This window comes from Mytilus galloprovincialis, chromosome 12 (assembly GCF_965363235.1).
Source record: "Mytilus galloprovincialis chromosome 12, xbMytGall1.hap1.1, whole genome shotgun sequence".
Lineage (NCBI taxonomy): Eukaryota > Metazoa > Mollusca > Bivalvia > Mytilida > Mytilidae > Mytilus > Mytilus galloprovincialis.
Genome location: NC_134849.1, coordinates 51,575,681 through 51,602,831, shown reverse-complemented (window position 1 = coordinate 51,602,831; position 27,151 = coordinate 51,575,681). Strand labels below are relative to the sequence as shown.

General features: G+C 33.0%; 1 protein-coding gene and 1 long non-coding RNA gene across 3 annotated transcripts; both read right to left on the bottom strand.

The window, feature by feature from the left end:
- Nucleotides 1–4,363: 4,363 nt before the first annotated feature.
- LOC143054164 (uncharacterized) lies at nucleotides 4,364–14,995 on the bottom strand. The gene is made up of 3 exons (XR_012971580.1): nucleotides 14,946–14,995; nucleotides 8,653–8,792; nucleotides 4,364–7,003 (listed from the first exon to the last, which is right to left on the bottom strand). It is a non-coding gene; the product is annotated as an uncharacterized LOC143054164 (long non-coding RNA).
- A 3,010-nt stretch (nucleotides 14,996–18,005) lies between these two features.
- Nucleotides 18,006–25,227, bottom strand: LOC143054165 (glycine, glutamate and proline-rich protein-like). Of its 2 annotated transcripts, XM_076227084.1 has the most exons (6): nucleotides 24,978–25,227; nucleotides 24,674–24,736; nucleotides 24,341–24,430; nucleotides 22,412–22,524; nucleotides 20,929–21,094; nucleotides 18,006–18,186 (listed from the first exon to the last, which is right to left on the bottom strand). In XM_076227084.1, exons 1-6 carry the CDS (start codon nucleotides 25,027–25,029, stop codon nucleotides 18,050–18,052), a joined length of 621 nt encoding a protein of 206 aa, XP_076083199.1. In that variant the 5' UTR covers nucleotides 25,030–25,227; the 3' UTR covers nucleotides 18,006–18,049. The 2 variants fall into 2 exon arrangements, with proteins under 2 accessions (XP_076083199.1, XP_076083200.1); XM_076227085.1 differs by lacking the exon at nucleotides 24,674–24,736 and having other exon boundaries at nucleotides 24,978–25,173.
- Between the last annotated feature and the right edge of the window lie 1,924 nt (nucleotides 25,228–27,151).

The following is a 27,151-nucleotide window of genomic DNA, read 5'->3' as shown; positions in this document are numbered from 1 at the left end:
TCATGAACGGCGATGTTGGTATCATACGTTTAATCGAAGATCCCTTCGAGACGATAGATGGTAGCTGGTCCAGAAGTCAGTAGATGAATTTGAAAGATTTAGTGGTTTGAGTCATTCCACAACAGAAGAACGACGTCATGAAGACTCTACAAATAACTTTAAAGGCTTTCTAAAGTGATGAACAAGTTTGATAATCCATTTCTATAAGAGTTGTCAGATTTGTACAAAATTTACTCTTTTAAGGAAATTGTTAATTCAGAAGTAGGTAAGATATGTATTTAAACTCCAAGATATTGGGCCCAAAAAGCACAATCTTTTGAAGCAAATGCGAAAACGAAAGAGAATCTGCTTTTTTAACAAGATGAAAAAGAACATTTCCATATAAGAGCCGTAAAATGAAACTGAACACTTCTTTGTCAAAAAACAAATCTACAGAACCTAAACACTGATTGCGATTTCTTTTCTAGATTTTTCATTTCTTCTTCAGTAATTAAAACCAAACTGCTCCTCCGTCTATGTGTCAGGATGTGGTATTAAATCACAGCAAATTGGTATACTTTAAACATTCTGCGATTAGCCATCAACTGATCCAAATTCTGACGCATTTATCGTTGGTGGGGCAGCAATGGTTAATTTATTGCCACCACTTGGGGCAAACATATTTGATGATTATGTAAAGGATATCATACTGCCTTACATAAATCTCCCTTCGATAAGTATCCAAGAAAAGACATGGATTTGTTGTTTACTAAATAAATTATGTAAAGGCTGGGACAAAAACAAAAGGCATAGTACCGGTGCTAGACGGAAAGTTGTTGATTCTGGTAGAAAGCCAAGGGTTTGGAATAGTTTTCTCTGTGAAGATGATAACAAAATGGAATTGTTCAAGTTTCTTGCCGACAGAATTGCTTCTTTAGAGACTAAAGAAAATGTTTATGCTACTCAAGTAAAAATGTACTTTGCAATTTCAATACGGATACTTCCCAGCTATCCCCTTGTAACCGTGAAAAAGCAGATACACGAAAGATTGTCTATGATAAGCATACTGCTGAAAATGGTTGTAAAAAGTAATTTTAAGAAGTACTGACAGAGATGTAGTAGTATTAGGAATTGCAGTGCTCGCAAGATAAGGTTTGAACAAATTGCGGATAGGTTTTTGAAGGAATACAGACTTTCGACTGCTTCCTGTATATGTCATATCAAATGCGTTTGGTCCTTGTGTAGCAGTTTTTCCTTTCTTCCATGCACATAATGGGTGTGACACTAAGTCGGCATTTCATCGGAAAGTGAAAAAGTCAGCTTGGCAGACATTGGAAGTATTCTCAGATGTAACTGACATTTTTGCCCGATTTTGTATGAAGACATAGACATGGACATCATAGAAGTATTTGTTTGCATCATGTATGGAAACATCACCGTTTGCTGTAAAGGAAGCAACGGTCTTATTATGCTATTCTGCCTACCACAAAATCATTATGATGACCTGTGGTAGACGGAATAGCATCATAAGGCCGCTGCTTCCTTGCAAACGATTTTAATCTTCTGGAGCACATCAAAGGAGAAGCATACATCACGGTGGACATATGTGGGATCGTCTGGATATATGCATTCGACAGGTCCATGTACCAAGACATGACCACAGGAGTTGGGTTAAAGAAAAAAAAACAATGATAACTGGAAACCAAAATGGACTTCTTTGCTGGCCGCTGATCCTCATGACATGATTTTATTTAAATGCGGATGCCAGAAATTTAGCTGTCTTGGTAACTGTAAATGCTACCTTTCAGGTATTCAGTGTACATGTTTGTGTATTTGTAACTGTAAGATAATTATAAGATAATCAACCTGTCTTTCTAAACAAACTACATATGCATTTGAACTTTAAAAAAAAGCAGTTATTGCTCTTGTTAGGTTGATAGAAATAATAAAATTGACATTTTCCACATTTTTCCGCCATTTTTGGACCGGAAGTCACTCTTTTTCTTCGTGTAGGTATTGTTTTTTCGTACTTTAGGAACCCTTCTTTAAGTTTTATCAAAACTGACATTGGATTATACCTTTAACACATGTTTCTAATGACTTGTGAAATGTAACCAATTGGATATGACGCCATTTGCCAAATGAGCGGTGGCCATCTTGAAAAAATGAAATTTTTTTATGGCTAGCAGCTGACTTTTTTTAATTATCATTTTGTCCACCCATATACCAAATTTCATGCTTGTATCACGATTTGCACAATTATGTCCATAATATCTCCCACTATTAGTCGAAAACTTATATATGTCTTGAACAAATGACACTTTATTTTGATATTTGTATAAACGTAAAAATTCTCCGAAACGACTTGCAATAAGATATATTATTGTATAGCAATATAATATTTCCCACAGAAAGTAACCAAAAGTTAGCGTGCAATAAATTCCATTATTGCACTAGTGCAATAAATCTTCAAATTCCATGACGTCATCAACGACAAAACCTCAGTTTATACCAATTTTTACTTTCAAATATTATATTGCTATACAATAAAAGGGTTATTGCATGAATATTGGGGAATATTGTCCCTCGTAGAACATATATTGCACTCGCAAGCTCGCGCAATATAAAATTCTACTCGGGACAATATTCCCCAATATTCATGCAATAACCCTATATTATAATACTGTAACCCAACTAGTATTTGCGAGGTTTTTTTTTTGCGATTTTCGCGAGTAGAAATATAGCAACTACAATTATATAAAAATATGTTAAACCTTGATCTTTCATTATTTAACTACATAAAAGATATTTGTAAATTGCGAATTTAAAACTCCTTGAAGTGGACTAACATGAGAATAATAAGAAAATGTACACATATATGAGTTAAACATTACACATTTCATGAAAGTCAGATAAAAACTGTTTTTTGACAATAGGTTTTAAAAAATATGTGTGTTTTTTGGGTTTTTTTTTAAATAAGGAATATGATATTTGTTATCTATTGTTTGATGTGTTTGAGCTTTTGATTTTGTCATTTGGTAATGGACTTTAAGTTTTGGCTTTTCCTTGGAGTTTGATGTTTTTTGTTAATTTATTTTTGTCATATTAAATAATAAGAACATTTCCGCTAGCCGAAACAATGTTGATGTAAAGCTGTATTAAAATCAGCAACGTCATTTGGAAACTAATTAACCATTTAAAAGGATAGTTTCCTTCTTTTAATTAACTTCGCGTTACCACACCATTATCGTATCATTATACATTCAACATGTTCAATAGCAGATGATTTAATTATATATGTATATATATATATATATATATATATATATAAATATGAGCCAAAGAATGATGTGATACACACATCCATTCTCCTTCTTTAACGCCAACTTCTGATTTTCATGAAATTGAATTAATAATAAACAACAATTATTTTCAAAAATGTGTTTAATTTTTATGGTTATCTACTGAAATATTTTTGTGACATTTCATTTCGAAAAAATCATTACTTGTGTACTATTTGACGTCCATTATCACTGTACTAGTATACATATTTTGTATTGGGGCCAGCTAAAGGACGCCTACGCGTGCGGGAGTTTCTCGCTACATTTAAGACCCATTGGCGACCTTCGGCTGTTGTCTGCTCTATGGTCGGGTTGTTGTTGCTTTGACACATTCCCCATTTCCTTTCTCAATTTTATATTTGTATTTATATTTTAATATTAATTTTTTTTTCCGGAATAAAATAGCTCTATGAATTTGTCAAGGCGAAATGTATGCGCCGTATATACTTAAGTGAAGAAAGTAATGTCCGTTTATACTTTCGAGAAGATATTCATGATCATAATTTAATTTCGAGAAGAAATTTCTGGTCCGTATGTTCTTTTGTGAAGAAACTCGTATTTCTCAAAAAGTTGATTTAATAAGAAAATTTTTAAATAAAAAAAAAAGAGTTTTCGTAACCACAATTACTGAAGACCTTTATCATTGTTTATCAAATACTTATATTTCAAAGATGTAAATCATACCACATCTTCTTATTTCTGTATTGGTATAAATATTCTTCAACGGAACTGCAAATGATGAATTTGCTTTTATGTTTCAAACCTCGAAGTATTCTCCCCATTCAAGTACACTCTTTCCAAGATATGTGCAGCAATACGTAATGTGACTTAAACGAACATGTAATGTTTGGAACAATAATACCATTTATAATGAACCTTTTTCATGCAAAGCTCTGATTCCTTTCACGGATTTGGCTATACTTTTTGGACCTTTTGGATTATAGCTCTTCATCTTTTATATAAGCTTTGGATTTCAAATATTTTGGCCACGAGCATCACTGAAGAGACATGTATTGTTGAAATGCACATCTGGTGCACGAAAATTGGTACCGTTAATTTAATTTTCCATTTATAACGTTCCAGCAATCTTGATTTTTATTAAACAATATGTTTTATACGTCCTATTGTCATTAAATGTATTGTATCTTAGAGAATTTTGGTTAGTTCATGTTCATTAATAATATGATATCATGTTTACATTATCAAAACATGACAGAATCATATATCAGAAGAAAGATAAATAGATTTGCTATACGAATAAAGTGTGGTTAGTTACATTTCTAAGTAGTTTATGTTGATTGCAAAAGTACTTAATATAATGTTTATTTATCATTTATAAATTTTTAGCAGATTCTGACATTTTGGCAATGCACGAAAACATTATCCGTGTGTGCTATCATGACTATTTTAAGTAATTTCAATTTACATGATATAAAGATATAGAAAATTTAAGCGTTAAAAATTTTGAAAATACAATTCGAAGAAGGAGAATCAGATTTAGATGACTAATGCTATGTTCGTTTTTTTCAATTACTATTATACCGGAAAGTTGTAGTTGTATTACTTTCTCATTCATGAAATATGTTCGTTAAATTTGACCAAAATGTTTCCTCATTATACTGCTTTTTGGGAAATTTCATGCAAACAGCAGAATTGACAAATGCTCGCAAACTCGACGTCATTTCTTCTTTTGGGACGTCTTCTACCACCAAACTAATTAATGCCTCCGATTCCCTATTAAGAAATTTTTCCTGTGCCACTCTACATTCAAACAAACACCAATTACTTTGAACCATATCACGTGATATAACAAGGATAACTCTTCTACTCTCAGACATTTTGTCAATAATGTTATCAACAAATACTTTTCCAGCTTCGAAGTTACGGTCTCTTATACACAAAGGCAATGATGCCTCGTTTTCAAGTTTGTCTAACAGCTTGTTTTGAATCCATGTGATATCCTCATCACAATAAATAACATATCCTTCATAAACGTAGTTTTGTGTTTCTTCATTTGAAATCAGCGCAAATCCTTTCTTTTTTACACGGAGGAGGTATAGCCAATACCTTATATGCCAACGCAATCTAAATACTATACTTAACACTATGACAAAAACAATACCAAACACAGACAAACATGTTACAACTGCGGTAAAAACTTCATTGTCTCTTTTATTACATTCGACAGTTGTTGGTAATGAATCCTTTATTAATTGACCAGCCTTATTCAATGGTGTTTTGCATTGATAGTCGGATGGAAAATCTTCAAACACGAATTTTGTATTTTGTAGCCAATCACGGAACCATACATTATCACAGGTACATGCAAACGAGTTTCTTGCCAGTGACAAAGTTCTCAAATTTCTCAATGCGGTCATAGGAAATAGTATTTCGTTTACAACTGATATAGTGTTATCTGACAACATAAGAGATGTTATCGTCGTTTTGTTTCCAAACACTGTATATCCATTCCAGGTCGAGATTTTGTTGTGTTTCATTGAAACAATTTCTAAGTAAGGAAGTTTAAAAAACAGGTTTGCTGGTATGGTTTGCAAATTACATCTATCTAAGTATAACAATTGCAATCGATGTAGAGGTATTAACATTTTTCGCAAAATTTGTGTTGATTGAAAAACATTCCCACTAAGATGTAATATTTCTAGTTGCGGATTGTATTTGAAAATTTCGCTTGAATCGAAATGGTAAAGCGAGTTCTTTGAAAAACAAAAATTATTATTTGCAAAGGTTAGATGTTTCAATTTGTTATTTCGAAATGCTTTGCTTCCAATTGTCCTAAACCTTTTTGCTAAATACGTCAACTGTAGAATTCTGAGGGATTTCAGTTCAAGAAATGTATCGTCTAATATTTCAGAAATCGGGTTACCACCTAATGATAGAGATTTTACTTCATTCAAACAGAAGAAAAGATTGTTTACACTATTTATCATATTGTACATAAGATTCAGTTGAGAGAGATTAGGGAAAAAACACGTTGTTTCGTTTCCGAAAAAATTTCTAGATATACTTATTTGATTAGTATTCAAATTAAGCCTTTTCAAATTTGGAAAAAATCCTTTTTGAATTGTTGAAATTGGTCCTCCACCAATAAAGAGGATTTCTAAAAATGGGAATTGTTCACCTAAAAATGTCATATTCAAGTTATTAAAGTTAATGACATACATTTCAAACCGTTTGATCTTGAATCGAGATAGTGACAAGTATACTTCAGTTGGCTCATCCCTCCAAAAAAGATAATTTAAATGAATAGACTGGAAATGTAATGAACCGATTCGCTCTACGGCTTCCGCTACTGTTCTTGGTGATAAAAGGTTTTCACTAAGATCTAGTTCAAGGAGATACCCCAAACGACTAAACGAATCAGGCTTCAGATGATTAATATGACACGAAACTAAAAACAAGTTGGTAAGCTTCAGGTGTTCCAATGGTTCAAAAGTTGATACGTTAATGCTTTTAAGAAAATTTGCGGCGAAGTTTAGGTTCTTTATATACTTTGGCAACACTGGAATATAAGTTAAGTTTGCACGATGACACGACGCTTCCTTTGTTTCCTTATTGCAGGTACAGGCGATTGTCCCAGAACATATTTCACTGTTGAGAAAACCATACCATGTTGAAAGTAGGAACAACATACAATCAATTGCTACGAATTTCATCATAATGCCCTGAAATTAAAATATCTTTGTGTTTAATGTCAAGTACTAGGAGAGAGAGACAGATTTGTAAAAGCAAATTGCTTGTTTCTGAATCCCTAATATTATTTCATTGTATAATATGTTTAATGTTGATTTATCTGAATAAATATTGTTTAAACTAAGTACTAGGATAAGGATTATATTTTTGTGGGGGGAATTTCTAAATTTTGGATCTAATACGTTTCTATTTATTGAAAAGAAGAAATTCTTTTATCGTTTTTAATCAACACTATCAAAGTTAAATATCGACACTGTATGGAAGTGAATCACAAATAGTTTGAGAATTTTTTTTTTTACTCTATTATATACGATTTGTACTATCACATGTATCAATTGCAAGTATATTCCGGCGTCTTTGTCTAATTTACTATCAACTAAAACAACTTTTTGTTGGCAAATTTGTTGGATTTCTTTGGGCCACACCGATTCAATTTCTTGTTCTACGGATTTAAGGACTCCAAAAATTGGGGCGAGCGAGCGATTTGAAATTTTATAAAAAAATATTTAATTTGAATTTTTTTGAGGCGAAGCTTGAAAAGTAAAGGCGAGCGATTATATTTTTTTTTAAAAACATAAAAAAAGTAGGTTTTGACAATATTAAAAATTGATTTATCACTTGTACTTTGACGTTTCTTTAGTTTATGAAGTGTTTTTTCCCTACTTTGATGGAGAGTTGTATCATTTGCAATTATACCCCATCTTCGTATATCTATGTAACACAGCAACAAACGACAACCGCTGAATCACAGGCTCCAAATCCGGGACTGGCAAACACGCATAGATCGCAGTGGTATGTTTTTTTGTTGTTGAGAATATTATCTTAATTAGTTTTGTTGTATGTCTATTGTTGCTGCATCGTAATCATCAGCTTTTTATGTCTGTTTTGTTGCTTACTCGGAAAACACCTAACAAGTCAGAAATATGACAGATGTTTCCGCCTGTTCTGTTGTTTATAACGTTTGAGTTTGTCAGATTTAATGGATAATTACCCTTACATTCGTCACAACGTGGTCGATTCCTTAAAGAGAGTAGGGGATTCACCCGAGGATTGCCGTTTGTGACCGAGGATTGCCGTTTGTGACCCTTCTCCTAAATAGCATTGGAGTCCGTAATTTTTGTTTCACTTTTTTTAATCATTTTGTGATTATATAACGAGCACTGTCAAAGCAAGATTTGAGGACATCTTATGCATTCAGATATTTCATATCCCATCTTTTAAAGTAGTAATATTCTATTCAAAGAACGGACATGTCATCAATCACCTCAAAAGCTAACCAAACCTTCAAACAGACTTATAAAGGAAGGATACAGTTACGATACTGATGTCAATCATTAAAGATGTATTTTTTCGGAATTAATATTGCTTCACACATAGTGGAAAAACTATACTAAATAAACAGTTATTTGGATGATACGCGTTCTGTTCATTCCCGTACATTTTACGATGGTATGATGTTAAACCTCTTACGGTAGAAATTATACTTGATTATCATATAACAAAGACAGAATCGTTAAATAGTTTAAAAAAGGTTGAAAGCTTGCATTCCAGTAACTGCTTGTAGTCTTTGGAAATTTATTTTCATCATTGTCATCTTCCAAAACATTATTTTACATCTTACTTGCAATTCTTTTAAACTGGCTTTCGATGTGTGTTTTACTGTGTGCTTTCTTATACCTCATTTGCTAGAGGTATTATCACGGTGAGTATGGTTGTCCTGCGAGAGAACGTTCTGTGCTGGTGATTCGGTCCTGACGGGTGCTGATGATCAATAAAAAAAATGTAAACAAAGACGAAAATGATAATTTTTGACGTTTTCACTCATAAAAAATGGAAGAAAACAGTTGAGATTTTTCAATTTTGTTTCTTATGGGTTCATATGTAAACCATGAAAAAGTTGACCCTCTAAACTGTTTCAGTAAGCGTAACACAAAAATGCTCATTTTCAGAAAATCTAGAACTGAAAAAATAAAACAAAAATGCTCATAGAGTCCGCTTTCTATACCGCAATCCACACGACAAAACTATTTTGTGAAAAAACATTGCAATTTATTAAAATTTAGCATTTCTCAATTTATTCATGTCCTGATACTGTGATGGTGGGTCCTGTCATTGTGCTTGTGGGTCCTGATACGGTGCTGGTGATTTTGGATAAGAAGTTGGTCATATTTGAAACAAATGTTACAAAATCAATAAAGTTGGGCAGATAATTGTTGTCAATAGAATCTATGACTCCTATTTTAGCTCTTGTGCATCCATTTGGCTGTTTAACATGTGTTTTCAAATGATCGTAACTTGTATTACATAATTACATAAAAAGGCAACATCTTCCGTCCAATATCAGATAACAATATATAGTATCTAAAATAAGAATAGTTTTGTTAAGATATTAAATGACCCTTACATTGATACTTCAACAATGATCAAAGCCCATGCCGCATAGACATGTTTGTTAACGCTCCGCATACCCCTCCCCACTTCCACCCAAACAACCCTCCTCATTTCCTCCTTCATTGTTACAATGTTGTACCAACACAACAATTTATCACATAAAATAATAACACAAAGACACACATTATTGAACAACGAATGCTCGCAGGTACTGAAAGCTAGTTCAAAGCCGCATTTTCAACTAATAGATAAACCGTGTTCTCATATACAAAAATCCCAATCGTGTCGTTAAAAAAGTCTCAAAACTTAAGTTCACATTTTAATGTTTGATGAAGCAGAACTTTAAAAGTGTGCAGTGAATCTTGTGCTCACAACAGTTATTGTCATAATTATGTTTACATAAGACTTAAGGAATTAAGAAGGTACCAAGAAATATTTTACAGTTCAATTTAATGATCATGAATGGAAGGAAATGGTATGGAAGTTTAAATAGGACAAAAAGAAATTGATAGTATTTTTTGGCGAAAGACTTAAACACTTCTTTGCATTATATAGTACAGCTCTTCTATAAAAGCATGCAAAAAAAACTTTGATTGACTTGTTTGCTATGTTTGCTTGAATGTTTTCAAACAATAGGTAGGCGGAGTTTCAATACATACTAGGACTTGATTGGACAAACACAAACTGATAGGAATTGGAGTTAATGTTTATTGTCCAAACAAATTCTAGTATATAGTAAACAGACTACTTACCTGTCGTTTACAAACATCCAAACAATCATAGCAAGCTATTTGATCAATGGTTTGCTTTGCATATATTTATAGAAGAGCTGTAAATTCTAAAAAACAATTCTTGTTGTCGTAGATGGTTAAATCCTCACAAAATCTCAATAACTTTGTTGGAACGAATAAAGGTTTTAAATTAAATGTTCGTGGACTTTTTAGCTTCCACCCTGACGAGGCATGTTAGCTGTTCGTATGTTGTTGCACCTGACGCACGGAAACTTTCAAATTTCCATCTTCTTTTCTGAAATATTTTACCCAGCTCATACTTGACAGGATTGTTATCCTAGTAAAAGGTGTAACCAATGAATTGAACACAAGTTAAAAATTCAACAATACTATATAATTCATTTTATGTGTCAATTTGTTCGAAAAAGTCGAAAAGAAGAGAGTTTTTTTAATGTCATGATTATTTGTCGCTTTCTAGATCTATGCTTAGCATTTATTTCAGATGACATGGACTCCTCACCCTGGTGACCCTGCTGCCTTTCATAACTTTATCCGTATACATATATTAACAGATAAACAAAAGGCTGCAACTGGTATTTTTGTATTTAACATGATTCGTTGTAACGAGAATATTTGTGGTGAATTGAAACTGTGAGGGTCAAAATCTTAAATGGCTTATAAATGTTGCTGGCCCCAGTTTCGTTATCTGATCTGAATTTTCTGAAATGTCCAAGGTAGATAGACATTGGCCTTTTGATTTTTTTTACTCGGTAAGTTTTGCCCTAATTGCTTGAACTTTTGCAATATTAAAGCCGATTTCAATTAGTGTGTAGACAAAGGGAATATCTTTGGTTATCTTGCTTGCTGAACAGAAAAGTCATTTGTAGGTTATGTAAACTATCCTACTTTAAGAGTAGACTAGTGCGACAAATGACACATCTTTCTGTCTGTAGGACCAGGCTACTTCGAAAGGAGGGTAGTATACCTTACCTAACAATGACTTCACGGTTTAGCTAACAAGCAAGCTAACCAAAGATATTACATTTGCCTACATACTCAATGGAATCGGCTGTAACTAAAAACTCGAATACATTTTAACAGACAGTGGTCATGTTTGTTGATTAATATTGTTTTTCCTAGATTCACTCTTAAAAATCATTTGGTAACATTTGGTCAAGTAATTTCAGAAAAGATATTTTTGTAATTGCGGACGCCAAGACAATACATGAACCTCACACGACCCATTGACACAGGTGAGCTTATATATGATCTTATAGCGATTCGGGTTGATAACCAGTTGAAATTAAGCCAGTTTTTTGTGTGTGTAGATTTGTATTGTTTTAAACTGTTATGACCTTTTAAAGTTAAATGTAGGTGTTTAATCTAAAACTTTTTTAAACTTATATACTTGTTTTATACTCAATTGGTAGTATGAAGCTACGAGATATCAGTTTAAATTTTGAAATTGACATATTCTAGTCTGCCCTTTCATAAAATAGTAAATTTTTTTTTAGTGTTTTATCGAACTTTCGAAAAAAAATACCTGATAACCGTTCAGACAAAAAAATTATGTTGAAAAAATCTTACAGATACAGCAAGTGATTCTTAATAGCTATAAGATACATTTTTCTTTTAAAATACAACTTTTAAATCTTACGGGAAACTATTCCAAGCTTAAAACTTTCACTGTAACCTCGCTCTAACTTATCCCCCCCCCCCAAAAAAAAACCCCAAACAAACAAACCCGCAATACTATTGTCATTCTTATAGTCAGCACTAAATTGTTCACAAACAAATGTGTTTTAAGATGATAAAGACATATGATTCAAACGCTCAGAAAATTAAAGTCCTTTGTTCTATATTTTTGCTCTCCATTTTTATGCAAAACTTTTACATTTTTATTTTATGGGTTATTGTTGAAGGTCGTACGATGACGTATGGTTGTTAACACATACTTCCTTTGGTTTCTTATGGAAATTTGTCCATTGACAACAAACATACCACATCTTCTACTTTATATAAGTATTGTATAAATTACAACGTATTTTGGTGATCTTGCAAAATGATCGTAATCCCGAAAATCGTAAACATATTTTCTTATCTTAAAAGGGGGCAAGAAGGGTTCCATTAACAGGCCAATAAATAAGATTACAGTTAATTTAAAAAAAAATAAAAAAAATGGGGGTATTTTTTCTCTCATAATAACAGTAAACAGATTCACAACAATATCAATTTCAAGAAAGCAGACAACAGTTAATTAGTCAATAACAGTACAGCATCAATGATCTTGAATATATGCCACTTTTAACTAAAATATAAAGGCACAGAACCAGGACATAGGAGCACAGAACCAGGACCGTTTTTCTTATCACCAGCACAGCGTCAGGACAATTCCGGAACTTGCACGACTTTTGCAATATAATATTGTTGTAATATACTTTGCATGGTACTTATGACGCATCAGAGAAAAAATAAGCAACAAAACAGTCGTTTTATTGCCGTTCTGATGCAATGTAAACAAACCCACCAGCACAGAATCAGGACCCACCAGCACCTGACAGGACCAAATCACCAGCACAGAACGTTCTCTCGCAGGCAACCATACCCACCGTGATTATGGGAGAGGGTTGCTATCTCACAAAACATGATTAGTCCCGCCTCTTTGTTGCGCGTGTTCCAAGTCAGAAACCTCGGGCTTTTGTGAGTCTTGTATGTAATTTTTTTTTATATGTTTCTGAGTTTTGTGTGACGTTCGTTTTCGCTGAACTAGTATACATGTTTTAAGAAGGCCAGCTTAAGCCTGTTACGGATGCGTAATTTTTGCGCTGTGTTGAAGACTCATTGTTGACCCATCAGAAGATTGGCTGAATTAATTTTGCCAAATGTCCAGTGACGAATATTTCATGCATATTTATGACTTTACTGACGATCAAAGATTCAATCTGCATACATTAACTATGTACTACAAGAACAAATAGTTAGATTTTTTTCAACTATTTTAATACATCTCGTTCTTACGGTATTATTGCTTTGACCTATAGACTGCTCATCAAACAAATATTTATAAGTTATACTTTTCGGTCAGAACAAAATTACTCCATGTTTGAGCAGGAGTTTGCGACCCATTAAGAAAGTAGGTAACTCTCATTAAAGCAATTTCTGACATACTAGTACACAATTTTGTTTAGGGTCAAACAGAACCACGCCTCCGGTAGAGAGATTGTCTGGCTGTATTGAAGACCCCTTAGTAGTCTTCAGCTGTTTTCTGCTATTTGATCGTGTTGTTGTCTCTTAGGCACATTCTCCGTTTCTATCCTCAATTGTATAAGTGGTAAGGTTAATGATATGCATTATAAAGAACAAGAATGTGTCCATAGTACACGGATCCACACTATCACTTTCTATGTTCGGTGTACCGTGAAAATGGGGTTAAATTTGGCATAAAAATAAGAAAGATCATATCATAGGAAATATGTGTACTACGTTTCAAGTTGATTGTACTCCAACTTCATCAAAAACTACCTCCACCAAAAACTTACACTTGAAGTGGGACAGCCAACGGACGGACAAACGGACACACAGACCAGAAAACATAATGCCAATAAATAGAGCATAATAACAGATAGAGAGACATTTGACAGTTTAATATATTCATTTGTTATCGAATCCGCATATTGTTTTACTAATAAGTATAATCCTAAAAATGTATATAAAAGAACTGCAATGGCTTGAAAAGTGTATTTAACAATAATGAACAGAAACAGACTACGATTACTTTTATCAACCATATACGAACTATAAATAACGGCTACGGAAAATTAAATGAACATTTTGTTTCATAAATCATTGCTTATCTGAACTTACCTTCATCGGGAACACTTAAAATTGTTTTTTAAACGACACCGAAACAGGTAAAGTGCAATGTGACTATAAAAACTATAATAGCCAACTACATATGAGGTCAACGTTGAAGTTGAAACAATGAAAAAAGGAATGATCCAAAATCATTTCAGTTCCAAAAAAATGACTACTGAGCTGATAATATCTTTGGTATCTGCTAATCAACTAGTAACACTATATTGACGCAGTACAATAGCAAATGAAATTAACACCTTTCTTAATGTGGTACCTAACAATAGAGGGAGATAACTCTGTAAAGTCAGCTAATCGTTTTAATTACGTTGTGTTGTAAAAGGAATATTAAGCTTCTCAATGATCAAAATTGGTGGTTGTCAAATTGCTATATAACCAGTGTAATTTTTCTTACAAAACGGTTAGTTCAATTTTTTTTTTTTATATTTATACTTTGACAAAATTTTATGACAATTAAACGAGCCAAATTGATTTTAGTGAAAGTGTTGGGTACCACCTTAATATAATTTAAAAGCTTCCGAACAGTTATTCTGGATATAAATATAACAATAAGAAAATGTAGTATGCTTGCCAATGGCACAACTTTTCACAAGAGACCAAATGACACAGACATTTGCAACTATAGATTATCGTACGGCCTTCAAAAATGTGTAAATCCCGTACCGTTTAGCCATAAAATGCCCCAAAATGAAAAGTTTACAAAATAATAAACGAAAATAAAATGCGATGTACAGCAACAAACGAACCCTTTAAATTATAGGCTCTTGACTTATATATAGTTTCCTATGCACTATTTATAAAAATATTAATAGAAACGTTTCTCATGCGTAATAGATTTCATACATATGAACTAAACTTTTAGACAAAACAAATAATATAAAAACTATTCATTAAATTGAAAGATAAAGAATACAATTACCTTTTTCATAAAACTAATCTGAAATTGTGCTTGAGCAACTTCATCTAGTCTATTCGAGTTTAAAAACAATTATTTCCTTGATAAAGACAAATGACTAAAATAGAATTATCATCTTACACTTAACTCCATCCGGATACTTGTTAATGCACTTTCTATTAAAGTTTTAACTTTTCAGAAATCTGTATGAAATTTTGAACCTACTCTTATTTTAATTGACTTTTTGGATATAGTCTTTTAAGTTGTTGTGTGTACCCTTAACAGCAATTACAGGGTTAATAAACCATATAGGTATACACAATTCCAATGACGTTTACATCTTTTACCCGACCGTTTCACATTTTAGCAAATCAGTTTAGTTTGTACACCTGGGGGAAAAGAGAAAACAGAAAAAAAAATAGAAAATAAACAGCAAATTAACTATCGTGTATTGGTAACCAATTGCTAGTCTAACGATTGGTGGATTGTTTCAATGCGATTTATTGGAGCTCTATAATCTACTAAATGATGTCAAGACAAATCTCGGAGATGTGCATGTTAATTGAAATTTAATAATTGTTCAAAAATTACTTCCGTCGTAAAAAATGGAATCAATACCGAGTACGTAATAATTGCGAGCGTCCGAGGCATTTTTCTTGTTTACGTTTATTAGGAACGCTCAAAGTCCAATATCTGAAGAAAAAATATGTATTAGAACCGAATCAGTTGAAGAACTATAATCTTGAGCAAAATGTATCTGCAATCATTTTCTTATTTTTTAAGAAGCTTTATTGTACTTGTTGTATCTTGGTGTGAAGTTTTCAGTTGTTTCTTTTTTTTTATTGGTTAATTGTCGGATCTTGTTTTCTTGTGTGCCCTTTTGTTTGCGATGTTTTTTTTTATTTGAGAATTATCTGTAGGTACAGCACATGCACAATTCTGATTGTTAATCAGTATTACACGAGTCACTGTTGTGTTCCGAATTCTGTAATTATGGAACAGTTTGAACAAACTGCAAATATGTAATACATGTTTAAAAGTGCATTCACGTTTTATTTTAATCATGCGATTGCAATTTATTTAATTCGCCCAGTTGTATTTATGAAAAGCCAAAGTTATATTGAAGAATGTCTAGTCTTTTACTAAAACAAACTGCACGAATACTACATTATGGTCTTGAAGTATATATTCGAGACACTGATGTTTTGTATATCATCTTTAGTTCGTGCTATAGTTCGTGCTATAGTGTGCGTTGTATTTGTATTTGTCTTTGTATATCATGTTAAATCTTTCTTATTTCTATCAACTAATAAGATGGATACAATTAGAAATACATTTAACAAAAACCAAGAGTGGACGTGGACGGGTACTTAACCATCTCAACATCAACAAAATACTAAGTACAGATATAAGAATATCCACAGCTACATTTATTGACAGGTAGTTCAAAGCCCATAACAACTAAAAAAACAATCATACATCAAAGACTGAAATACACATCCAACATCCAATGGATTTATTGTAAAGGTGTCACTATCAGTCAGAGAAAAACATAATCTTGTTCAATGCAAAGATTCAGGTGACAGATTGTAGATCAATGGATGAGCAATTATCTTACCTCCTATACATTTCTAGGAATGTGATTGGTTAAAAGCGCCCTCGTGGAGACCGTGCATATTTAATATTAGGTTAGTAGGGAGGCGGGGCTTATCTCATACACGGTTAGTAGTGGTGTTACGTCCCTTTATTTACCATATAAGGTTGTAGGGAGGCGGGGCTTATTTCATACACGGTTAGTAGTGGTGTTACGTCCCTTTATAAAAACAAAACGGTACTGAGAAAAAATCGTAAAGGTTTCAACAGACGAAGAAATTGATGATTAAGATTGAAATAAATTCATAAAACACATTTAAACCTAACAAGTTGTTATTGTTGGTATCTGTTTTTGTAGGATCAATGGAAGTAGTTTCTTAATGCTAACAGTATTGAAGACTTGCTCATTTTGATAGGTCACTAGTCTAAATTTCACATGTTAAGATAGTCGGTAAGATATATTCGTTACATAGTGTGATAGTGACCTAATACGGTATATCTGGGGTCAGTAAATTCCTTATGGGGATTCGAGCTTCGCTCTCACAATATTATTAGTTACATACATGTAGTGTGATAGTCACCTAATACCGTATATATGGGGTCAGTAAATTCCATATGGGGTGAGAGCGAAGCATAGTTGTTTGTGTTTATAGTTTTTTTAGGGATCACACAATTCTGACTGCTGTACCCCATGTTTTATTATTTTTATGTCTGTTTGTTTTGTTCACACATTGTGTCAATATAATTTAAATCTATGTGACTTTCAAATGTAAAAATGAGAGGTTCGACTAGCTATAAAACCAGGTGACTGCATAAGGAAGTGTCTGTACCAAGTCTAGAATATGACAGTTGCTGTCCATTCGGTTGAAGTGTTTTGGCTTTTGATCTTGCCATTTGATTGACTCTACGTTTTTAATTTTCCTTGAAGTTCGGTATTTTTGTTATTCTCCTTTTGAAATGTTGAGATGTTTAATGTTTCATTTCAGTTCTATCGATCTAAAACAAATGTTGACTTTGTTTTTGGTAAGTTTATTTGTGAATGTTTTCTTTGGCTGTACTTGTCATCATAACTGCTTCATAAACTATTTAATATCACGCGTTTTAAAGTTTGTGAGTGGCACGGACTCTGCATCGGGGGGTAAAAACATGATTTCAGTTTATATTCATTCAAAGTTATTCTAAAAAATGATGGGAAGAGGGATATGGTGTATTGACTTATATGACAGAATCCCTACACGCACTTTAATATCTCAAAGTAGATGAACGGTGTTTTAGGTCTTCATCTTAAAACTGCAGTGATGACCCTATAACCCGGAAGGAGACAACACTTAGATTTAACAAGTACTGGGTTTGGCGAAACTGTTTGCGGGTCGCATTGAATACCGACATGCATTGCACATACGCGGGAATTCTCAACACATTTATGAATACACTAAGGAAAAATATAGACGACTAGCGGTTGTAAAAAATGTTAAATAAATTCAAACAAAATTATTCATTTCGGTTTTATTTCTATAGATTCAAGTATTCGAAATCTACCAACTATAACGATTAATTAACCACTGTGCCTGTGCAATAACGTCATTACTATAATCATTATGCGTTGTTCCAATATCTAATTTATCCCAGGTCCTGACATTGCGTACTCCAAAATTGTATGCTGCCACTCCACCTAAAGAATATAAAATGGTGTTACGACGAACGCTCTATATGGGAAAAGGGTAAGGTTTGTGGTCACGTGAAACAATATTTAACCAGACCATCCTTTTTGTCTGTATTAAGTCAAGGAAGCTGGTTGTCATTTGTATTTGTTTGTACATCCTAGTCAACATATTTGTTTCTTTTGTTTCCATTTCTATCCACTTTTTCTTTATGAATACTTGATTTTTAGAAACTATATCTTGTGTTTTACAAGGTAGTTTTGAGATTAAGAGTCAATTTCATAATTATATGCATGTTCAGTGCATGGTTGTCGTCTGTTTATGTGGTTCATACTTGTTTCTCGTTTCTCGTTTTTATATAGATTATACCGTTGGTTTTCCCGTTTGAATGGTTTTACACCAGTATTTTTTGAGGGGGGCTAGAGGGGGTCTCATCCCGATTTCCCGGTTTTAATATCAGAAAATCCCGAAATCCCGGACATATTTCTTTAAAAATCCCGATCCCGATAAACAAGAAATCACCATTTATTTATTAAAGAGGTCCTCCACTATTTTAGGTAACGAATAGACACATCTGACACAACTTTTAAAGGAGGCCGTCCTGGTAAACTTTGAAAATTAAACCCTCTGAGTAATGTTGTTCTTAATTATTTGCTTTCCTGAATTTGTGCATTTTGAACAATATATTCAGTACGTACATTTTAAACACGTCAAGTTGGGGTATTTGTTTTCTTCAAAATTGTAGAATGTCATAAATATTTTTATATGATATTCGATTATAGAGAAGACTGTGTCTGTGAAATTATCTGTGTAGTAAGGCCAAGAAAAAATACATGTGTTTCAGGTAACATCCCCTAAAAAATTAGGATAGGTAGGAAAGCAAAATTTTTTTTTTTCAAACGTTTTTGACTGGTTCATATGGAAGAAAAATTCTGACTTTATTATAAGTGCTTGTCCACATAACATCCAAAAAACTTTAGTTGTAGAGTTAGATTATAGGTACTTAAAATTGGGGTAGATATATTTAAGGGTACCGGAAACACATGTGTTTTCTTTTAGGTCTTACATAATCTTACTCTTATTGAAAATATCCAAATCAAGTCTAACTTTTGGGAAGGGTTGTAAAGAGGCGTTATGTTCACGGACAAACGCGAAATAAAATTCAAATTTCACGATGAACGAAAAATAAAAAATATTGCTTGCACATTGCCGTTTTTACCAATTTCACAGTGAAGCACGAACTGTTTTCACGGAAGGTTGAAATTAAAAATGGCAAAACACGTTGCACGAAAAAAAAACCTTTACCACCCTCTTTGAGTATACTGATCCTCTAAATCAGAGCGACACTAATACCAAGGAGATTAGACATTTATCATGAATTTTGGTTAGCATTTCATTCACGTACATGTACAGTGGATATTAAATATGGCACTGGCTACGGTTAGTACTTTAAAAAAAGGAGCAGAAAATAACAATAAGATCTGGATCTACTCTGTTTCTAGATGCGATTCTGATTGAAGTATTATGAAAATGGCACTTTTATCTGTCCAAGGTACAGTTTTTTGTCAATCCCGTTATAATTCAACATAAAATTATCCCGATTTCCCATGGCTAAAAACGTGGGTTTCCCGTATCCCGATGTTTTTCTATCCCGAATTCCCGATCTTTAAAAAAGGCAATCCCAATTTCCCGTTGCTAAAATCGGCCAATCCCGGCGTCCCGAAAATGGTCTCGCCCCCCCCCCCCCCTTTTTGGGGGGCCCTTTATAGCTTGCTGTTCGTTTGTGAGCCAATGCTCCGTGTTGAAGGCCGTACCTTGACCTATAATGGTTTACTTTTATAGATTGTTACTTGGATGGAGAGTTGTCTCATTGACACTCATACCACATCCTCCTACATATATACACGTACGAATTGTGTGACGCCAAATAAATAAATATTATACCGTAGATTGAAATATTTCCATTCATAACATTAATACACAAATATTTACAAATGCATTTATAATGGCCAAAAAAATAGAAAAAAAAAGTATCGTTGTGTTGCCGGTCTCGTTGACGTTTATCATACATTTACTTTTATTGATACACAATTGATAACTTCCTTGAATAGAGAACGGGTTAATTTTTAAATTATTTCTAAATACAAGGTCTGGAGAATTTAAAGGTTGTGGGAATTTTTTTTAATGCAATGTGCATTTCGAAACGGATAGCCTCGAGCATACGAAAAATATCGTTTGTTGAATGTGGTTCTATAGTAATTGCTGGTGGTTGACTATAAGTCCCCGATGATATCATCGATCCTAGAAAGAATTTTTGAAAATAAATATGCAATATGAGTTCAAATTGAAATAAAACATGAGAAATTGTTTTCGTTTCAGGAACTTAACTCCCTCGAACCTAGTTTGGGTTCCTGTAATACAGTAAACTATTATATATTAATTTAGGTATTACGGATATATGAATAAACAGCTCAGTTGGTATATGTTTTAATTATATACACTAAAACATATATCATGCCTTAATTATATCCGAAATATACAACGTTATCAATTGACATATAGAATCCGTCTAATTGTGATAAAACGTGTACTGTTGGTGTTTTTCTTTTGTACTTGTAGTTTGAGTTTCCATTATGTGTCTGCTTTTCATTTTTATCAATATTAAGAAATACTTAGAATATGGTTTATAGTTTTTATTGTTGACCTTTGATTTATGATGGTTTATAATCAAATGCAGTTATTGCTATTAATACCTTGTAGTGCTTGAGCATCCGACCATGATGGTAGTTTTTGTTTCACAGCCTCTATGTATGGTACTAAGACATATTTTGTCATTGCGTTGATATGATCACAGCTGTACCAGAGGTAAGATGTGCAGTTTTTGTGGTAAGGGTGAAGCGGATCGACTCGGACATCACACTGAAATTAAACTCGCATAATAAATATACAATATTAGGTAAATGTCAGAAAAAATGTCAACTTTTTTGTATGAGGCTGAGAAACTGGGGAAGGGCCAGGTTTTACCGAGACCTTCCCCAGTTTTGCGCCGAGTACAAAAAGTTGATATTTTTCTGACATTGACCCTATATTATTTTTTATACTGAAACTTAAATAAATAAATTCATAGCTATTTAAATTGTTACACAAATTTCAAACTTATTTTCATCCCTTAATGAATCCCTGACTGTGGAAAAGTGTTCCATGATAAAATTGACATTGCACAAAATATAGCTGTGGTACTATATTTAGGAAATAAACACAACTAGTTGCAGTATAAAGTGGTTCTCATTGGGGTCTAAGCGTGACTCGGAATTGCCGATTTTTTGTAAGCGTGACACGCGAAAGTCAAATTATTGTGTTGTGAAAACGTGAAATGAGGTCTAGCGGGACCCGGGAAATTACAAAAAAAACCGAGAATTGCTTACGTACATAGTGTAAGCGGGATACGGGAATCTGACAAAACAGTAAGCGGGATACGGGAATCTGGCAAAACAGTAAGCGGGATCCGGGATCAGAAACCCCCAATGAGACCCCCTATAAATGTCTGTAGTTGTAAAGTTATGGACAATAAATTATTATTTTTTGGTAAAATAAATGTTTTATGTAAGCACATGTCGTACGTACGTTGCTATTATAGCTGACTATACGGTATATGTTTTGTTCATTTCTGATGGCCGTACGGTTACATGGAGTTTTCTATATGTTTACGCGTCATTTTGTCGCTAGGGGATAGTTGTCTCTTTTGCATTTATATACCACATCTTCTTATTTTTATATCTGAAAATTTCTGAAACACTTTTCATTAAATATCTATAGGTGATATAAACAGGTATTACATCCTTTTTAATCAAAATTCAAGACATTTGTATTATGGCTCCGATATCGTCGATTTAAAATGTTTTGTTTTCACGAAAACACCATACAAATTTCACCATCCAATTAAAACGTTCGTATTGTTAACGATGATGATGTTGATTAATGGTGGTTTTACCTATATTTAATGCATATTCAGGACGAGAACATGTGAATGGAATCCTTGACATGTATGAATGTGACCATGCGTTGTATTAGATTGACACGTTAGACCGGATTTATAAAGTGCTAGTCCGTAACATTCCACAATAAGAAGGCACCCTACTCGAACACGAAATTCTGACTCCGAGCTGAGCAGTCTGCTTTAAATCATCTTTGCACGTGTTTTACCAAAATATATTTAAGTGTTAACATAGTATATACCTGCATGATGCCATAAGCATGGTGATGATCGCCCCAACCATTGGTACTGTACAACATCTTTCCAGCACGGGACTCTCTGCTAGCAATACCGGCAATCACAGCTGGGTGTATGCCTACAATGATGACGCATAGAGACGAAAGTTGTATTCTAACTTTAATAGTTTTTAAGAGTTTCAGTTTGAATATCATTTAGTACTATATACTACACACTTACTACAGATATTCGGCTTAGCGACAAGTTTTTGTTAACATGCGCAATTTCAGTTTTGAATGATACTAGAATCAATGACGTCTGAGGAAGCCAAATGCACACATGCACTTGGCGATAATATTTTAACGTTGCATTGTAGACTCGCGAACAGAGATTATGAAAAGGGAGGGAGACGTAAAGAGTCGACAAAGAAAACCTAACAATTTAAGAAAATGGCAATAAAGACCCTCATCTAGACCTCTATAATTTTATTTCGAACATATCCTTCCCATCCCCCCTTTTGGACTGTCCGTTCATAAGTAGGTTAATTTTTACATTTTCGATATTCTGTTTAAACAACTATTTTTAAATTTCCAAAGAAAAAGAGATTACTTATTTTGCAGCAGCACCACCAATCGGTTTCACCTAGAACCTATATTCGAAAATTTGATTTAAGATGTATGAAATCTTACTCAGCGTATCCGACCTCCTAATATATAGTTTACTCTTCCCGAATTTAAATCTGTTTCGTCGTTTCTGATTACATGTTTCTGTTTGTAACACGTATTTACTTATTTTTTAGATTATTTTACATGTTCTTTTCCAAAGAAAAGAATATCCATAAATTTGTAATCACATTAATTTTGTACATACATTATGATGTTCACGTTGTGATAATTTTTCGCCAAAATTATATGACAAGATTGATTTTTGATTGCTTAATATTCAGTGTCGAATATTACATGTTCAGAACGAGAGTAAAACAACAAGAAATGCAACAGGTAGGTTCTGTAATAGAAGCTATCAGTGATGAAGGTCGTACTGCCACTAGAAAAGGAGGTTATATTGAATTGAATAGGGCAGGAAATTTTTACCTTGTAACAGGCAACCAACGGACCCCATAAAATTGTAGTATGTTTATCAAATGAAGAGATAGTGGCACTTACTCTACATCACGCTATATATACATTGTACCATCGGATATTATGTCCCAATTATGATTAGACTTGAATTCGTATTTGTACATTCCGCACAGTCCAACAGACTCCCCATTTCGACAAGGATTTTACTGCTGGTCGAAAAAGAATAATAGTGACCATACTATCATTCCACGGTCACCCTTTAGGTGACATTTCTGCAGGATTTATTATCCAGTGTTCATCTATCTAGTTTCATAACGTTATAAATAAATTTGATATATTTACTGTCTTCTGATTGGTTAAAAGTATTAGTTTCATTTTCAATGTTGTCAATTTTTATGATTCGTCGATTATTCAATGTGAAGAGTCAAAAATTCATTTTATGGTTCAATAAATTCAAAATAAATAATAGCCATTCATTAAATATAGTTGACTGAACGACTGTACTTTGAACTGGTGCCAACTACGGGAACAATGATCGAGTTTACATATATACACGGGGGAAATTTAATATAAAAATTTGAACAGCGAAGGGCATATCAAACAATAGCGAGGACCCTTTAAAATACAAGATTCCTTGCTTTTAACTTTAAATAGTGCCTAAATTATTCTGTTTTTGCTAAATACATACGTACAATGTAGTTGTTTGGTTAAAAGTTTATGTTGTAACTATTTGTCCTTGTAACTTGTCTTTTTAATATGTAAAGCAGCTTTAATGTAACACCGGTCATATGAAGGTTCAATTGACTCAAATAACTTACAAAGATTAAACAAAATTAATTGAAAATTGCGCCATGCAATAAATTGAATATGACTCACAGTTATTAGCTGCTGCTTTCAGATAACAGGACTTTCGTTTATCTATTTCAGTTATATCCTGGTCTATGGCGAGATGGGAGGCTGCCATTCCTGCAATACAAAGTGAAAGACAATTAAATGTAAAATTTAATCTACATAAAAAAATCAACAGAGTCCTAAGATTTACTATCTGATCAATTAACAAATACATGTGATGCTGGTTTGGTTGATTTTGTAGAGGACATGAATATGAAAATCTTTAATTGGAAAGTTCATGTTCAAATATTTTCCATTGAACATTAACCACTGACTCATACAGGGGTTTAGCCTAATAATATGTAGCAAGGTTCTTACCACCGTATTTAGGAGCCATGCCTTTAGGATGTAGAACGGTCACGTTACCATGGCAATTATAATCTGAAACAGAAAAGCATTACCGTTATTTATCCAATATTAATTTTACTCGAGGGTATACAACTTGAACTGTTAGTTTTTGAATATCAAACGGTCGATTTAACTTAGTTAAGACAAGAATTAAATCAAAGTTTACAGATCGATATAGTCAATAATTTCAAAGCTTTTATTGTTATAAACCATGTATTCAAATGTACATATAGAAAACACAATCTTTAAACGACTATCAAATTGCTCCACCTACCTATTGCTTCAACTGATACCAATACAGCAAGAACTACCAAACACGTTTCCATTGAAAATTAACTCCTGAGGTTATTCAACAAAATTAACGACAACCAGTTTTCTTCAAATTTATGTGGCAACCTCCGATAAAGAAATCAAATATGAATGCCTCCGCTAAAAGAAATATTGCTGAAACCTTTCAGACATGTAATTTTAATGTATAACTTCCTCATTTTGCGTATTAAATCACGAGGTGAATCATTAAATACATACAAGGAAGTTTCTCTTTCTATTTTTACATTTTGGTATTTAAATCCACATTGAAACTTAACATGCTTAAAAATAGAATTCTTTTTAACCACAAAGACTCTAAATAGCACGTTATAAATTGAAATACGTCATCTGAACAGTTCAACAATAATCATGTTGATAATTATAACATTTTTATATATTTTTTAAAATATAAGATTATCTAATGAATATTGAAGTAAAACTTTCAAACAAACAGCTTACTATGTCTTTCATATTTTTGTAGCACTTGTTGATAAGTACATATTATAAATGTACCTTTTTAAGAAATTATTATCGCGCCTATTCAGGAATTACGTTTAAATTATAAATATGGTCTTAATATGATAATTTTCGTTATGGACTAACAGGCAATATATAAATAAAAAATGTTTGCTATAAATCTAGAATCTTTAGCAAATTCACTTAAAATTTTACACGACGCGAAGACTGTTTTTTTAGTAGAAATATTCGCAATAAGAATTCCGTGCGTCGGGTAGATTCATAATATTAAATCTCGAAATAGGAAAATATAGCATGAGAACTCTCTATAGCTCTGTAATTCACTACTGAAATAATAAATTTGATTTTAAAATTTTTAAATGTGTTTTATTTGTTATTAAATCAGAATGTATTTACATAGAGCTCATACGTACAGCTTGATTCGTCCTCTTTTTGTCAGTTCATAAAAGTGTGTATGATGCTTTGATGTCTGCCCTCGAGTATTAGCTAAGAGACAAACTAATTATCAACACTTATCTTAATTATCGTCACATCAGCCTATTATGTCTGTTGGGTTGCCCACTCAGTGTTGTCAATATAAAATAACTAGACACAACTCCAACGTACGTGTTGTGTAAAAGAACCTTCATTTCAAACGAATATGTTACGTAAGATCCTTCATTTCAAACGTCAGTGTTTGGTAAGATTCATCATTTCAAACGTACGTGTTGCGTAAGATTCTCCATTTCTAAAGTAAGTGTTGTGTAAAATTCTCCATTTCAAACTTACGCACGTTACGTGTTGAGTAAGATCCACCATCGTTAAACGTAAGTGTATGATAAGGTTCTCTATATCAAACTTACTTGTTGGAAAAGATTCTCCAGTTCCAACGTATGTGTTATGTAAGATTTTCCATTTCAACCTAATGTTTGGTAAGATTCGATTCTCCATTTCAAACGTATGTGTTTAGTATGATCCACCATGTTAATTGAAGGATAAGATACTCCATTTCAAACTTAAGTGTAAGATAATAAAAAAACAAAAAAGGCAACAGTAGTATACCGCTGTTCGAAATTTATCAATCGATTAAGAAAAAAAAAACAAATCCGGGTTACAAACTTAAACTGATAGAACCACATCAAATATAAGAGGTGAACAACGACAAAACATAATAGTTATCAAAGGTACCAGGATTATAATTTTATACGCCAGACGCGCGTTTCGTCTGCATACGACTCATCAGTGACGCTCATGCCAAAATATTTATAAAGCCAAACAAGTACAAAGTTGTAGAGCATTGAGGATCAAAAATTCCAAAAAGTTGTGCCAAATACGGCTAAGGAAATATATGCCTGGGATAAGAAAATCCTTAGTTTTTTTGAAAAATTCAGTCTTATAAACAGGATATTTATAAAAAAAAAAAAAATGGCCACATTATTGATATTCATGTCAACACCGAAGTGTTGACTATTGGGCTGATGATACCCTCGGGGACGAAACGTCCACTAGCAGTGGCATCCACCCAGTGGTTTTAATAAGTATCAAAGGTACTAGGATTATAATTTAGCACGCCAGACGCGCGTTTCGTCTACATACGTCTCATAAGTGACGCTCATATCAAAATATTTATAAAGCCAAACAAGTACAAAGTTGTAGAGCATTGAGGATCCAAAATTCCAAAAC